This window comes from Bos indicus x Bos taurus, chromosome 15, assembly GCF_003369695.1.
Source record: "Bos indicus x Bos taurus breed Angus x Brahman F1 hybrid chromosome 15, Bos_hybrid_MaternalHap_v2.0, whole genome shotgun sequence".
Taxonomy (NCBI): domain Eukaryota; kingdom Metazoa; phylum Chordata; class Mammalia; order Artiodactyla; family Bovidae; genus Bos; species Bos indicus x Bos taurus.
Genome location: NC_040090.1, coordinates 18069825 through 18086453, shown reverse-complemented (window position 1 = coordinate 18086453; position 16629 = coordinate 18069825). Strand labels below are relative to the sequence as shown.

Below are 16629 nucleotides of genomic sequence, written 5' to 3'. Positions count from 1 at the left end.
CAACCCGGAAACTGATCCCATCACCATAAAACCCGAGACTGCAAGCCATGTGGCAGAGCTGCTCTCCTGGGTTCCCTTATCCTGCTGCTCTCCACCCGGGCGCCCTTTCCCAATAAAATCTCTTGCTTTGTCAGCAGATGTGTCTCCTCAGACAATTCATTTCCAAGTGTTAGACAAGAGCCCAGTTTCGGGCCCTGGAAGGGGTCCCCCTTTCTGCAACATTACCAGAAAACATATACCAACAGCAAGATGTTTCTATTTTTAGACCCAGCGCTTTTTCTTTTCCAACCACAATAGGAAGTCAAAGAAGGAACTCTAATGGGAATGTTTAAATACATTCAGAATCTCTTTAAAAGGTAAAAAGCATCAATATTAACAACGGAGTTGTCAGCTACGGGGACCTTTTTCTAGACCAGTTTCACAAGCAGTTGTACTGTTGAGCCCTGGATTTATTCACTGATGTAATTTACACATTATTTTTTACTTAAATCCTTCTTTGAATATCAAATGAGTGCTAACGTCTCCTTGCTTTCCTTCAGAAGGAAAGAGGAAAAGGAACAGAAAGACATCACTCAGAGAAAGCCAGAAGTCTTGGGAAAGGCAGGGGGAAGAGGGGGAAGCAGACTCAAAAACTCTTATCTGACTCCATTTTATTGCATTTTAAAATAACAGCAGCTACAGGAGTTTGTAATCTTTCCCAGACAACAGCATGGGAACATAATTGACTATGACAAATACATTTTTGGCCTCACAAGATGAGCTGCTGCCCAATTATTCTTATAACCTACTTGAACCTTGTCAACCTTTGCAGTAAAAAGGCTGGTTATTGACTGCTAGGCAGAGAAGTTCAAATGATCGCCAGGACCTAAAAAGGAGGACTTGTCCTAACAAGCAAAAGAGCAGGGTTGTTTTTTTTTTTCAACTTTGGTGCTGTTCTTCCCTTAAAACCATCCTCTCTATGCCCCTGCATGTCTCCTTCCCAAATCAGACAATTCAGTTACACCAACATGCACTGTGATAATGATAAATTGGGGCACAAAGAAATGAATGTAGCCCTCATCCTCAGAGAGATCTCAGGATTGTGATGGCTCAGACAGACAAGAAAACACTTAGCACACTCCTGTAATAATGAAGCCTGTAGTAAATGTGATGGGGACAAAGTTCCTGGAAAAGGCCCAGCCCAAATGTCATCTCTCTAGAGAAGGCTTCCCTACATCCCCAGGCTGAGGTGGGTGAGTATTCAATTAATAAATGTGTATTGAATGCATAGCGTTCGGATCCTGGGAGATGCCATGATGAACCAACCATCAGAGTGCTTACCTTCTGGTGACGAAGGTAGACAGACATAAGAAGATAAATAAAATTGTAACTGATGCCATGAAGAAGGGGGAAAGGAGAAATGATGTAGGACTAAGAAAGGGGGACCTACTTTCAGTGGTGGGATGAGCACTTCCCAGAGAAGAGCTCTCTGGGAAACACTGCTCCAGCTAAGAACTAAAGAATGTTTCCGTGTAAGAGGGTGACGGCCAACTGGAGAATGGTGGTAGGTGGAGGATAGGAAGTGGTCCAGACAAAGGGAATGGGCCCTAAGGTGGGCAAGACTGGAGGGTGTTTGAGGAAATGAAAGTTAGGAGGTTGGGAAGCTTCCACTGGAGAGATGACTTGCCTGGGCTAGCATGAAGCATGACCATGGAGAGAAAAGGCCAGACTTAGATACGTTTTGGAGATAGAACTGAGAAAGCTGTAGGTTGGGACTGATGGAAGAGAAAAAAACAGGGCCGATACTTACCTTTCTAGCTTTGACTCTCTAGAGAAACTTGGGAAGGAGTAGGGGTGAGTCTGCAGGGAAAATAACCAACAGTTCCACTCTACCATGGTCATTTTTTTGTGCATTGCCCAAATGGAGATGTCCATTAGGGTGAAGGATACAGGAAACTGGAGCTGGGAGGAAAGGTCTGAGATAGAAACACACACTTGGGAGTTATCGGTATACATGTGGTATGCAAGTGCCCAAGAAGGGATCCAAAGAGAATGCAGAGCCAAGAGAATGGGGATCGAGAACGAGTCCGAGGAAGTTTTAGGAGCTACACAAGAGCACAAACGAAGCATTATAAGAAAAATAGAAGAGATCCAGCTAGTGAGACTTAGAAAGGCTATGGACAGTGAAACAGTATAAAAAAATAAATAACAACCACTACTAAAATATGCCCAGCTCTAGCCAGCTGCCCCCTCTCTCACTCAAAGGGCCACCAGGGTTGGCTGCATGGGTCTAGCAGTTTAGGCACATGAGTTTTTCCACGCCCTCTGCTCTGAGCTCTCCTTCCCGGCATCGTGGGTTGAAGCAGGAAGACTGCAGGCAGCTCTGACCAAGCACTCAGAGCACTGCCCTGTCCTCTCCTGCAGGAGCCTCCAGAGCAAGTGATGAGTTACCCTCTGGGTCTACTCCTTTTCTTCATCAGCTTCTCCCACAAAGGTCACTCAAGATCTCAGCATCACTTAGACAACCTTTTGAGCATGCATACCTCACTCCTATACTGAAACGAAAGCAAGTAAACCAAAATGTAACCCTGCTCTCGCATCCTTCCCTTGATGCCCACTCTTAAAAAAAATCACATTCACTTTCTCTCCAGCCATTCCCAACTCACAATAATACGCCAACAGTAGCCCTTATTTTGCTGACTCTAGCTCTGCTCAGCAACCACCTTGAAAATGATCCCTTTTCAGGACTTACATTATTTAATGTCACTGTAGCATGAAGCAGTGTCAGCCACTCCAAGACCCTTAATTCTCTCCTGATTCCCCCCCTTACTTCTCAACATCCTAAGTACCCTGAAGCACTTCTGTCCAGAGAGACACATGGGAGCTCCCTAAGAGTCTTCCCTCAACCCACTACATGTGCTTGGTCATTGAGTCCTTCTAAATATCCTTGGAATCTGGTAATACATATGCATCTCTATAACCTAATATAGGCCAGTATTTTCCACCCAGATGTCGTCTTCTAACCAGTCGCAGTGGTCCTGCCTCATTCTCTTCTTCAAATTCATATTTCACTCAAAATTCTCCTAATAATTATAATAACAAAGACTTGGAGATGACCTAAATATCTATCAATTAAGGACTGCTTAAGTCAACTATTATATAACCATAGAGTGGACAGTGAGCTATTACCAGATCAGATAAAATCAGTCGCTCAGTTGTGTCCGACTCTTTGCGACCCCATGAATCGCAGCATGCCAGGCCTCCCTGTCCATCACCAACTCCCGGAGTTCACTGAGACTCACGTCCATCGAGTCACTGATGCCATCCAGCCATCTCATCCTCTGTCGTCCCCTTCTCCTCTTGCCCCCAATCCCTCCCAGCATTAGAGTCTTTTCCAATGAGTCAACTCTTCGCATGAGGTGGCCAAAGTCCTGGAGTTTCAGCTTTAGCATCATTCCTTCCAAAGAAATCCCAGGGCTGATCTCCTTCAGAATGGACTGGTTGGATCTCCTTGCAGTCCAAGGGACCCTCAAGAGTCTTCTCCAGCACCACAGTTCAAAAGCATCAATTCTTCGGCACTCAGCCTTCTTCACAGTCCAACTCTCACATCCATACTTGACCACAGGAAAAACCATAGCCTTGACTAGATGAACCTTTGTTGGCAAAGTAACGTCTCTGCTTTTGAGTATGCTATCTAGGTTGGTCATAACTTTCCTTCCAAGGAGTAAGCGTCTTTTAATTTCATGGCTGCAGTCACCATCTGCAGTGATTTGGGAGCCCAGAAAAATAAAGTCTGATGCTGTTTCCACTGTTTCCCCATCTATTTCCCATCAAGTGATGGGACCAGATGCCATGATCTTCATTTTCTGAATGTTGAGCTTTAAGCCAACTTTTTCACTCTCCACTTTCACTTTCATCAAGAGACTTTTGAGTTCCTCTTCACTTTCTGACATAAGGGTGGTTTCATCTGCATACCTGAGGTTATTGATATTTCTCCTGGCAATCTTGATTCCAGCTTGTGTTTCTTCCAGTCCAGCATTTCTCATGATGTACTCTGCATATAAGTTAAATAAACAGGGTGACAATATGCAGCCTTGACGTACTCCTTTTCCTATTTGGAACCAGTCTGTTGTCTCATGTCCAGTTCTAACTGTTGCTTCCTGACCTGCATACAGATTTCTCAAGAGGCAGGTCAGGTGGTCTGGTATTCCCATCTCTTTCAGAATTTTCCACGGTTTATTGTGATCCACACAGTCAAAGGCTTTGGCATAGTCAATAAAGCAGAAATAGATGTTTTTCTGGAACTCTCTTGCTTTTTCCATGATCCAGCGGATGTTGGCAATTTGATCTCTGGTTCCTCTGCCTTTTCTAAAACCAGCTTGAACATCAGGAAGTTCACGGTTCACATATTGCTGAAGCCTGGCTTGGAGAATTTTGAGCATTACTTGACTAGCGTGTGAGATGAGTGCAATTGTGCGGTAGTCTGAGCATTCTTTGGCATTGCCTTTCTTTGGGATTGGAATGAAAACTGACCTTTTCCAGTCCTGTGTCCACTGCTGAGTTTTCCAAATTTTCTGGCATATTGAGTGCAGCACTTTCACAGCATCATCTTTCAGGATTTGGAGTAGCTCAACTGGAATTCTATCACCTCCACTAGCTTTGTTCGTAGTGATGCTTTCTAAGGCCCACTTGACTTCACATTCCAGGATGTCTGGCTCTAGGTCAGTGATCACACCATCATGATTATCTGGGTCATGAAGATCTTTTTTGTACAGTTCTTCTGTGTATTCTTGCCATCTCTTCTTAGTATCTTCTGCTTCTGTTAGGTCCATACATCCAATTCTTAATATGCAAACTGCATCATCCTATCCAGCTTACTTCAGCTTGCTTTTCACTTCATACCTCTAAGTATATAGGCATGTGATATATACATATATATATCTTCTATATATAATCTATATATCTATATATTACCTATATATTTATATACAATCTATATATACCTGATATATAGATTATATATAGAGGATATATATATGTATATATCACATGCCTATATACTTAGAGGTATGAAGTGAAAAGCAAGCTGAAGTAAGCTGGATAGGACGATGCAGTCTGCATATTAAGGATTGGATGTTTACATTGTCTCATGTTACATGTTCCATGTCTGTCTCAAAAGACCCCAAAAGTGAGTATTTTTAGAGAACAGGATTGAGCTGAGAGACAATCTTTTATTTCTTTATGCTACTCTGTAATATTAGAAGTTTGGGGGTTTTTTGGTTTGTTTTTTAATAAGGCCACATTTTTCATTATGGGAAAAGAGCCACTAACCCAAAGGACAAAAAGTTTTTCTTTTAATTGTTTAAGATAATCTATTTGACAGTGGATAGTAAATTCTTCATACCCCCTTATCTAGCTGATATATTTCATGTGCCAATTGTAGTCTCTAAATGTAGATTGAAAACAATCAGTGTTGCCTTACCCATTTGCTGGAAACATACACGATATCTATCTGCCATTGTAAATAAGAGACGTGTAACTCTTAAAAACAGGTAAGGAAGGAAGGAAGGTTTCGATGTTGGTTGCTTTACCTTCTGTTACTCTATAACTGGGCCATTTGAACTGAGTTGTCATGCTAATAAAAATACAAACACATTGATAACTGATGTCCTGGTCTCAAAGCAGACCAGGTCTCACCCGCTGTGAGAAAACAAGTGGAAATACCCGCAGAGGTATAATCTGCAAGGCCTTGGATTACATACAAAAGTGCTCTTTCGTCTCTGAACACATCTGCATATTTACCAAGGGAACAGAGCAGAGAAAAGTCAACATACAAGCGCTCTGGGCTGGAGGTTGACAGAACGCATGGCTTCTTGAATCAACAGAACAAGGCAGTGGATGTTCCAGAAAGGGATGACCCAGTCCCCTGCCTCCCCTCTTCCAAGGCAAGGACTCCACGAGAAACAACAGTAGCAGGAGCATAGAAACAGCTGCTGTGAACGCTGGAACTATCAGTAATAGCTAGACTCTGGTTCCTGGGATATTTATCTGTTGATATTTCTGGCCCCTTCCATTCACTAGAACAGGTTTCCCTTTCTTGGGCATCAATTTGAGATAATCAGGCTCCTGTTGGACCAGATACCTTTGGAAGGTCTGAGTGATGAGAAGGGTTAGGTCATCTGTCTTTGGGGGCTGTGTGGGTCACAGCTAGAATCAAGGCAGTGACGCCTGCTAATGCTCCCCAGCCTTGCCCACCAGAATCCACCTGCCTCCCTATTGCCCAACGGCACCCTCCTTTTAAGGCACAGTATTTTATTACAGATGACAGTTTTGTGGAGCCTGGATATTCAGATGGAAAGCAACAGAACCTCTCTCAAACATTTGAATTTGGAGCTAACAGTGGATGCTGTGGTGAGTTCCCCTGAAGGCCCCCATGTTCAGGACTGAGGCGTTTATCCCCCCAGCTGCCGGGAGTGTTGGTAAGTGACAATGCTTACCAACTCTATCTCTGTCTAAGGCCTTGCCGTGTCTTCACCCAGGGCCAGGCCCACTGCCCGAGCACAACCCAATCCAGAGGCGGGTTGTTCTAAGTGGTAGAGGTCTCTTTTCTCTCCATTCAGGACCTTTCTGCACCAGAACTTCCTGAAGGATGGGACAGGCACTTTGTTGGACTGTTTCAACTGCTTCCTCTGCTCCTCCTTGTTCCCTTCTCTCTTCTACAAGGATTTATTCTGAGAAGTTCTCTCAATAAATTTCCTGCACACAAGTCTCCATCCCAAAGTATTTCCCAGGAAAGAACTGCAACAGGTCCTCAACCCCAGTGTATTAATGTCTTGAAAAGACTGCAAATTTTGGTCTTTTCAGACTAAGACAGAAATGCCTGCAAATGATTAGCTCTTCGTTGAAATGTTAGCAATTAATCATGATGGAAAAATCAATGATCCCTGCAATGCTTCTGTGCTATGATGGTTTTACTAATGTCTGCTGATGGATGACTTTGAATCCCAGGAAAACACTAGGGGAACAGATTCAGTCTATAATTCCATTACACTCTATTCTCTTCTTAGAAATTAGTCCAATATTTACTTTTGACACTTCCTCTAGACCCTGTGTTGCATTTCAGTATAAAAAGTAACAGCTGAACCCATCCCCCAGAACTCATCATCCCTTTAGCATGTCTAAGCGTTGTCAGTTGATATTCATCCATTTCACTTCTAGACATATTAACCCAATTTCGCTTTGTTCACATGGACTTCTCTAACAAAGCTGGTTATCAGATCATAACTGTCTGTTTACATGAATACTGAGATTAAAAACAAGAGCTTCCCAGATGACTCAGTGATAAAGAATTCGCCTGCCAGTGCAGGAGATGTGGGAGACAAGGGTTTGATCCCTGCGTCGGGAAGATCCCCTGGCAGTAGAAATGGCAATCCATTCCAATGTTCTTGCCTGGAAAATTCCATGGGCAGAGGAACCAAGCGGCCTACAATCCATGGGGTCGCAAACAGTCAAACACGACTGAGCGACTAAGCACAGGAGGTAAAAACAAAACTACAATTTGGTCTACAAACAAAAATACAATTTTGCCTGATACCTAATTGAGAAGAATGCTTTCCTTCTTTTATCTGTTTTCTTTTACCTTATCTCCCTTCGTGCACTGCAACTGCTTCTTCTATTTGAAAATCTTTAGATTAATGTCTACAAGCTCAGGTCTAACCATCATTCTCAGTTGCCTAACTTTATTCCCACTTTGTTTCAATGGCAGTATTTTCTTTTGACTGTCACACCTCTGTTCAAAGATAAGTTCACTTCTTTTGGTCACCATTGCCATCCTTATTGTGCGTTGCCTCTTAAATTCTTGATTATCTCTTCTTGCAAGGACACTTGGCTATCTTGCTTCCTTTGATCAAAATGATTGGAGCAAACAAATGAACAAAGGACTATAGACAAGTGGTCATGCCTTGTACTGTTTCAAAGCTTGTGAAATTTTAATAAAATGTGAATTAATTGCAAAATGTGGATACTATGAAACACAGTAGAAGTAACAGACAAAAAAACAGGTACCCAATTACAGTGTAAAAGCAAAATATCTCTGTTCCCCCATCTGTAAAATGAGCATAGTATTTCATAAGTTTTTCAAGGACTTGATGAAATCATATATGTGTAGTCATATAGACTTGGAATTCCAAGTTCAAGAAAATGGTCATATTTGTATTTGTTTATGGTGATATCTGGAGAAGGCAATGGCACCCCCACTCCAGTACTCTTGCCTGGAAAATCCCATGGACGGAGGAGCCTGGTTGGCTGCAGTCCATGGGGTCGCTGAGGGTCAGACACGACTGAGCGACTTCACTTTCACTTTTCCCTTTCATGCATTGGAGAAGGAAATGGCAACCTACTCCAGTGTTCTTGCCTGGAGAATCTCAGGGACGGGGGAGCCTGGTGGGCTGCCGTCTCTGGGGTCGCACAGAGTCGGACATGACTGAAGCGACTTAGCAGCATGGTGATATCTGTAAACAGGGCTTCCCAAGTGGTGCTAGTGGTAAGCCAGTGCAAAAGATGCAAGAGACAAGGGTTTGATCCCTGTGTTGGGAATATCCCTTGGAGGAGGAAATGGCAACCCACTCCACTATTCTTGCCTGGAAAATCCCATGGGCAGAAGAGCCTGGAGGGCTACAGTCCAAGGGGTCTCAAAAGAGTTGGACTCGACTGAGCACACACACACATATGAGAATCATGTCACGAACACCAAAAAAATATATTTGGTGGAGACATTTTTTAATCAAAAGAGAATGGGATCCTCTGAGAATTGAGATTCCCTAAGGACCAAAGGGACTCAAACAGCCAGTCTGGACAAAGTGCTGACATTTACTGCCACCTACTGGACAATCATCAAACTGTGCCACTCTTAAAAATGCACAGAAATACATTCTCTGAGGGTCTTCCCAGGTGCCTCAGTGGTAAAGAATCCTCCTGCCAACGCAGCAAGACATGGGTTTGATCCCTGGATCAGGAAGATCCCCTGGAGGAGGGCATGGCAACCCACTCTAGTATTTTTGCCTGGAGAATCCCATGGACAGAGGAGCACGTCAGGCTACACCCCATAGGGTGCAAAGAGTTGGACAGGACCAACTGAACATACTGTAACAATACACAACATACACAATTGTAACAATACGTAACAAGAGTTGGACACGACCAACTGAACATAAACAATTGTAACAATATGTACAATTGTAACAATACACAACATATACAATTGTAACAATATGTTACAATTGACTGAACATACACACTCTCTGAATGATTCTTCCTCAATTTAAAAGGCATCCCCAGTCATCACTGTCTGCATATGTTGCAAAAAAAAAAAAAAGAAACAAACAAATCAAGGACATCAGCCACACTCCTAAGGAGATAAGAAAAGTAGCTGGGTTAGGAAATGGGTAAGTGAAGTCACAGCCCTAACCAGCCACGCTTGAAAATCACATAAGAAAGAATAAATTCCAGGGCCTGCTAAATGCTCCACTACATTTGCCACTAAGAAGTATATTCTCAAGGCTTGATATTCCAAAGGATTGAACCCATGTGGTCGTGCACTGGGCTGTCTCAAAGCACTGCATCTGATAAGATCATGCTATTGGTGTCTGGACAACCAATAATTACAAAGGAACTCTTCATTAAGAACACAGTTAATGGAAACAAAAAGAAGGGAGTGTTTTGAAGGGATTAACAAGAAAAGTAGCCACAACTGCTAGACAGCGTCATACCCTGAGAAGAGAGACACCAAGCTCTCTTGCTCAGTAGCTGCCTTAGAGAAGTAAGGGGTCAAGCAAGAAACACGAGCAACTGGTCTCAGAAAAGACTGTGTCCAACCTGGAGAGCACATGGCCTGTCTTGGGGGACAGCCACTCTTCATCCCCAGCTGACTCTTCCCACCCTCCACCCCTGTGGGACCAGTGTAGCTTAGCGGTTAGAGTCTGGGTTCCACAGCCAGGCTGTCCGGGTTTAAAATCTGGCTTTGCCACTCACTCGCTGTAAAGCCAACAGCAAGCTGCTTAATCTTTCTATGCCTCAGTTTTCACACCTGCGAAATGGGGATAATAATAGTCTTTTTAAATCACATTGTTGTGGGGATTAAATCAATTTATACATGCAAAGTGCTTAAGCAACTGTAGGGCTGTTAAGTATTTCAATAAATGATACCAAGACAAAAGGGCTGGTCCTTTATTATCAGATTTCCCAACATTTGGGAGAAACCAGAATCAACATTTTTTTTTTTTTTTTAGGTGAAACATTGTTAAGTCTAAGCAAACTATTTAAAGGTTTTCAGAATCCTGTATGACCCAAAACATATATGTCTGTGGGCCACCTATGGTCCACGGGCATCCGATACCCCAAATCTGCTGCTATGGGAAGAGCGGAGCTTGGGAGGCAGACAGGCCTCCACCCACTTCCACCTTGGCCACCATCTCCGGGATCCTTCAGGCACAGGGGCTGGGAAGCTGGGGTGGCAGGGGCACATGATGGGAAGTTCCATGCCAGATTACAAAGACTGAGTGACAGATGGCACTCCTGATGAAATGTAACAGAAGAAAGTCCTCTTGGTTTAAATGAAGCCTCTAATATGCAGGGTTTGTAAGTGGGGGAGTGGGGGTTGTCCCTCTCCTTGTCCCCATGGACTTCATTCAAGGTCTTTAACACACACCACCACCTATTCTACTGGGACCCAGATGGGCAAATCCAGCCGCCAAAATAGAGTTCATTCCATTTTTTCTGATTATTTTATTTTTTTTATATATTTTATTTTCTTTTTTAACTTTACAATATTGTATTGGCTTTGCCATATATCAACATGAATCCGCCACAGGTATACACGTGTTCCCCATCCTGAACCCTCCTCCCTCCTCCCTCCCCGTACCATCCCTCTGGGTCCTCCCTTTTAAAGGACAGTCCTTGCTCAACGAGTCCATAATCTGAAGCAGCTGCTGAGACTGCCAAGAACACCAGACGGCCGTTCAGCAGACAGCCATGAGAAATTAAATAGATCCACGAATGAAAGATAAGTAAATAAATATCAATATCATTGGAAAACAGCCATTTAAATTAAAAACAAAAACAAAACAAAAACACACACTAAGGAAATGAGGTATCCTTTTCTGAAATTTAAGGATCTACCCCTGCCTTTATTCATTCCCCTTTCATATTGCTGGCCTATTGTCTTTTCTGCCATCATCTGATGCCAACCAGACAGATTTATAACGAGATGTGGGTCCTTTTCTATTCTACTGACAAATCTGCAACCCATCTGCCTCCAATCAATGATGGAGCACGTGGAGATGGAGCAATGAGATATTTTTAAACACTCCTTTAATTAATTCACTCCAAGGACTTGGCCGCTTGGTGAGGTGAGGGGTGAGGGGCAGACAGAGGGAAGAGAGAGCAAGCTCATGATCTGGTAAATAAAGAGATTTGCCGTAATCTGGATACCTAAAACCCTTGCTATGAAACATTCTGCTGGCCCCAAAAAGCTGTTAAGGGTATGGGAGAGAAGAGAGCAGGCAAGGCGGTGTGTGGCATTTATTTGCTTTTTCAAACTCCCAGAACAAGTTCTGAAAATGCAAACAAAACTAAAATTTCATCTTGAGAATGACTCTTTTGCCTACTATTACTAGATTTGAAATGACCAGTGTCTGGTTTGATTAAAATAAGTATAGCAAGTGATTGAAATGAGGAGATGTAGTTGGTTCCAAGAGGAAGCAAGTCCCAAGGGGGGAAAAATCAGCATGAAAAACAATTTAGTTTGCCTTTAAAAGAGGGAAAAACCAGACATCTGGGCATTGTGTGATACAGCCGTGGAGGAGGGTAAGTAGGCAAGATTTTCACTGAAATCAACCTTTCTTGAGCTTCAAACTGTCAGTTTTGCAATCCTGGATCTGTATGATTTATGGCACACTGACCCAGAAATCTCACACCTTGCTGTTAAATATTGCCTGTTTCTGTACCCCAAGCACTGCCATCTCTTAAAGATTTTTCCTTATCTGACAATTCCCTTAAATCCAAAGCCAGGGGAGACAGCCCCTAATCATGTTGCATTAGAGAAGAAAAGAAGTGGCCATTGATACTGATGGGCAGAACTGTTTCTGGTTTTTAACATCTTGGCTTTTTCCATATCACAGGCTTCATTTGGTTTTAGAAATTGTTTCATGAGAATTAAGCTTTCAATCACTCACAAGAGGCGATCTTAGTAAACGTGAAATGGCTTTCTCATTTGAGTTTCACGCATCTTTATTTTACCCAGGGAGGCTGATTTTATACTCTTGAAAATGAGAAATTAAAACTGCATGAGGCAGGCAACATGCAACCCCCTCTGGACCCTACACCTATGCCCTCCGTTCCTTTTTCAATAAGTCTATTCTGTGGGTTCTTCCTCCCGCTGACCTCAACTTCACTCCCAAGGGGAGGCGGGAGAAGGCAATTGTTACGTTTTGCTTTTTGTTTGCTTGAAATAATAAATCCAGTGGTCCCTCTTGCGGGGCTTTTCTGCTGTCAGCAGCTTTCTGTTTTGCTGGCTTTCAAAGTCAAATTGAAACCCAAGCCCTTGCACTTGGCTTTTGCTCTGACCCCTTGGCTCCTGGGAGCTGATCAGAAGACAGATCGCCTTGGGTCCATGACATACTTGGTAACCTAGCCATCTCCCACCCCTAGAATGTATTTCTGAAATGCCTGCCACTACGCATATGAGTGCTCCAACATAATTCAGTATATATTGGACACTAGCCAGTCTAATACTAATAATCTCTTCCCAATTTGGATCAGGACCAAAACCATAATTCTTAGCCATGTCTGAGGACTCAGAAAGACAGAATCCTCAACTATCAAATTAGACACTGCTTTGCAGGAAAATGCCCCCCAGGGTCTAGGAACTACCAAAGAGTCCATGTAGAGTCTTCCAGAAGCTGGATGCTAATAATCCCAATTCCAAACAATCATAAACCTCACATAACCAGATCGTGTTTGAGTATGCTGTGCAAAGGCAATAATCAAGTGCACAGGCTGATAATGAGAATATTCCCAAAGGCAATTTGCACAGTGTATGCCAAAGTTTCAAAAGAAAGCTGGTAATATCCTGTGCCAGACATGCCTAGCACACTCTTCCATGATAACTGGTATTTCCAGATGGTAACTCTAAAGTTGGGTCAAGTCCTGGAATCTTCCCGGAAAGATGATGATATATTCTATGTAATTTTATCCTTAAAGTTCATCCTCATTGGACCACCTATTTCACAGTTACTGGAAGAATCAAATGTGATGATGACACGAAAGAGCTTTGAAAGTGAAGTGCTAAACAAACATAAGATGTCACTATGGCTTCTAATAATTCTTTCAAAATTGGTAATCTGCCTATGTTGTTGACTGTAACTACATCACCAAATAAATGGTGACCAGAATGGCCAGTTTGCCATACAGTTCCATTCCCCAAACATTCAGGATCAATCGAACTCAAAATACATATATTGAAAGCATAAGACTCTGTTGCTATTTTTTGTTTCCTTCTCAGCAATGTTTGTTTCAAGGAAACAGCTTGACATGGGCTAACAAAGGCAACCAACCAGTCTGTGGATTCTCCGTGAACTTCCCTTTACAAGGTACATTAACTAAAGGCATCAGAAGAGGCAAGAGAATCTCACTAAACCATATGAACAGTCTACTAATCAAAGTCTTACATCTTTGGAGCCCCCACACACCCAGAGTGCCCACCACGTAAGGTCTACCCAACAGGTGCTGAGTCAATGCATCTGGTGAAAAGATGGAAGAAAGGAAGAGAAGAAAAAAGGAAAGACCAGGGCTTCTGAGAGTGTCACCTGCTCATCAGTATTGCTCTGAAATGATAAAGGGTCAGAGTTCTTTCTCTATTTGTTTCCCAGTCTTTCAAATTTTCTCAGTTCCTCCCTAAATACAAATACCTTTGACCAATCTTTTCTTGACAATAGCACAGGGCATAATACCTTACTAATAGAATGTGAATCCCTTCTGCTCTATACTTAAATCAAATAGAGAGTCAAATCATTTGGCAGCTCTCATTTAGGACAAAGGTGAGATAAACACCACTTGACTGGGGGATTCTTGTTGTCTTAACCTCTCCCTTTACTATCTGGCCATCAAATAAGGATGCAGGACTTGAAACACTGCCATCATCCATCTTTTTCACAGATGTTGTCCAACCTAGCCCTTACAAGCAGGGGCAAATCTAGAAGGGACCTGAAAGCAGCCAGTAGTGCCTTTGTATCTTTTCTAATATGAATGACTAATTAAACAGGCAAAAAGACTCTGAGGATGAGGCATATTAACATTGAACTCTAGAGATCTGTGTTAGAACAATGTACTGCCCTCCTTGTACACAAACCTCTTTCCAGAGCATCGGTTTGGAGAAGAAACAGTCAAAAAGGTCCACACAGCTGAACTGTTAGGACGAAAAGAGAGGAGAAATCTCATGCTACAAGATACCAGCTGCCCCCCACCCGCTTTGGAAGGACTCCAGGGGCCAGAAGGACTCCAGGGCCAGAAAAAAGATGGGTTCCTTTTCCTGGACACAGAGCAGACAGTTTCAGAAATATTTGTCCTTCCTTGGAGGTTGAAGTTTAGAGATCTAACTTTGGGGCTGCTTTACATGTCTACTTAGTGATCGATTTTCCAAAACAAGCCTGCAGAGTTGGTAAAATTTGTTAGAAGCCCTGGAAAGCTCTGGCACCAGGGATGCTCCACCTGTGCTTAGAGGAGCCCCTGGTACTGGCTTGCCACTTAATATGGATCCAGTGATGCCTTGCAAGAGGCTAGTGCACTTTTGTGAATGGACCAAAGGGCTGAGCTCCCCAACCAGTCCTTTTATTCTTACTCAGACTCTACCAATCTGAGAGACTTCCCTGGGAAATACTGATCCAGGGACCTAGTTTTGGACCCTTCCTTGGGCTTCCCTTGTGGCTCAGCTGGTAAAGAATCCGCCTGCAAGGTGGGAGACCTGGGTTCGATACCTGGGTTGGGAAGATCTCCTGGAGAAGAGAAAGGCTACTCACTCCAGTATTCTGGCCTGGAGAATTCCATGGACTGTATAGTCCATGGGGTCGCAAAGAGTCGGATACGACTGAGCAACTTTCACTTTCTTTGACATAGGAGTACTTAAGGGTTTCTTGCAGCTAAATCTCCTTCCTGGTAAAGAAGCTGCCCTTATTATCAGCGGGAGCATTCTCCATCCAACTGCAGCCTCAGGAGGCAGGAGACAACTGCAAGACAGCGGGGAGAATCGGGGAAATCAACGCTCCCCCCGCTGGAATTTGGGGACTCCTGTCCCTCCTGTCCTTGCCCGAAGCCACTTATTTTCCCGCCTCTTCTCGGGAAGCACCCAAATCTTTTCCACGCTTCCTTCAAACTGGCTAGGGAGATTCCGCCATCCAGGGACAAGGAGAGATCAGAGCAAACTGGGTATCTGCTCTGCGACTCTGCAAATCTGACATTCAAGGCTGCGCGCGCTGGGCTTCGCCCCGCCCCAGCCCGGGTCCCAGTTCATTCATTCCCGGCCGGTCCCCACCTTCCATCCGGCGCCGAGCTCCAGGCGCTGCTTCGCTCGGCAGCGTCTGCCGCTCTTACTGTGCCCAATCCCTTATTGTTTGCAAATCTCAAAAGTAACCCCAAGAGGATTCTTCGTCACTCTTTTGCACACCTCCACCGAAACCTTTTTTAATTAAATGAAACAATCCTCTGTCTCTCGCATCTTCAAAGGGTTAAGCAGCAAGCTTCGCGAAAGAAAATCAATATCCTCTCCACCATCCCACCCCCAGCCCAGCCATCGCTCCGTCACGGTCTCCGAGGCCCGGCGCCGGCGTCTCTCTGTTCTCATCGGGGATAGGGAACCGCCACTCCGCGCGCGCGCCGCCCCCACCCCATCCCCTTGCCTGCCGGTAGCGAGCAAAGCCCCCCTCACCCTTCAGTGGATGCCATGTCCTGGGGTAACGCCCCCTCCTCTTCGGCACTATCCGGCAGCGGCGGGCGTGGAGTGAGCGGGAGCCGGGGTGAGCGCACGAGTGCAGCAGAGCGCAGTATTTAAGGGGGGAGCCTCTCCCCGCCCTTCCACCCCCCTCCTGGGTAAGCCCTTTAGCGCCTCAACGCGCGCAGGAGGCTCCAGCCGGCTCTAAGCCGCGTCCCCGCTCTCCGCCGCGCGCGTCCCGCGCTCCCTCCGCCGGCCTCGGTGTCGCTTGGCTGGGTGCTCTGGGTGGAGGGCGGGGGAGTGGGGGTGCTTGGAGGGTGGCTTCCCCGAGAGAGCGCCGCCCTCGGGCTGCAGGAGGGGGCGCTGGACGGCGTGCAGCGGCCACCTGTATTTGCTCCGGGGCTCGCCGCGTGGCGGAGCGCGGGCTCGGAGGACGGTGGCAGGGGGGAGGGCGGCGAGTGTGTGCGGTGGGTGTGCAAGGGAGTGGGTGCGTGCGTGCGCGCGTGTGCGGTGTGTGTGTGCGCGCCAGGAGAGGCGGTGGAGGCCCCTGCACCCTGGCTCGGCGCCGGCCGGGGAGGGATTGCAAGGTTTAGCCCCGCCGGAGCTGGGGATTTGCAGGCGATCCCTCTCTATTTTCGTCGAGAGCTGACATCACCAGGGCAGCCGCCTCG

At 44.9% G+C, this 16629-nt stretch overlaps 1 protein-coding gene across 1 annotated transcript in view; it reads right to left on the bottom strand.

Annotated features, from left to right (window-relative positions):
- SLC1A2 (solute carrier family 1 member 2) overlaps nt 1-16629 on the bottom strand; it is a 169274-nt gene extending 152645 nt beyond the window's left edge. The window contains exon 1 of the mRNA XM_027562667.1: nt 15956-16629. Within this exon, the coding sequence (XP_027418468.1) occupies nt 15956-15972 (17 nt within the window). The 5' untranslated portion in view covers nt 15973-16629. The remainder of the gene's footprint in view (nt 1-15955) is intronic.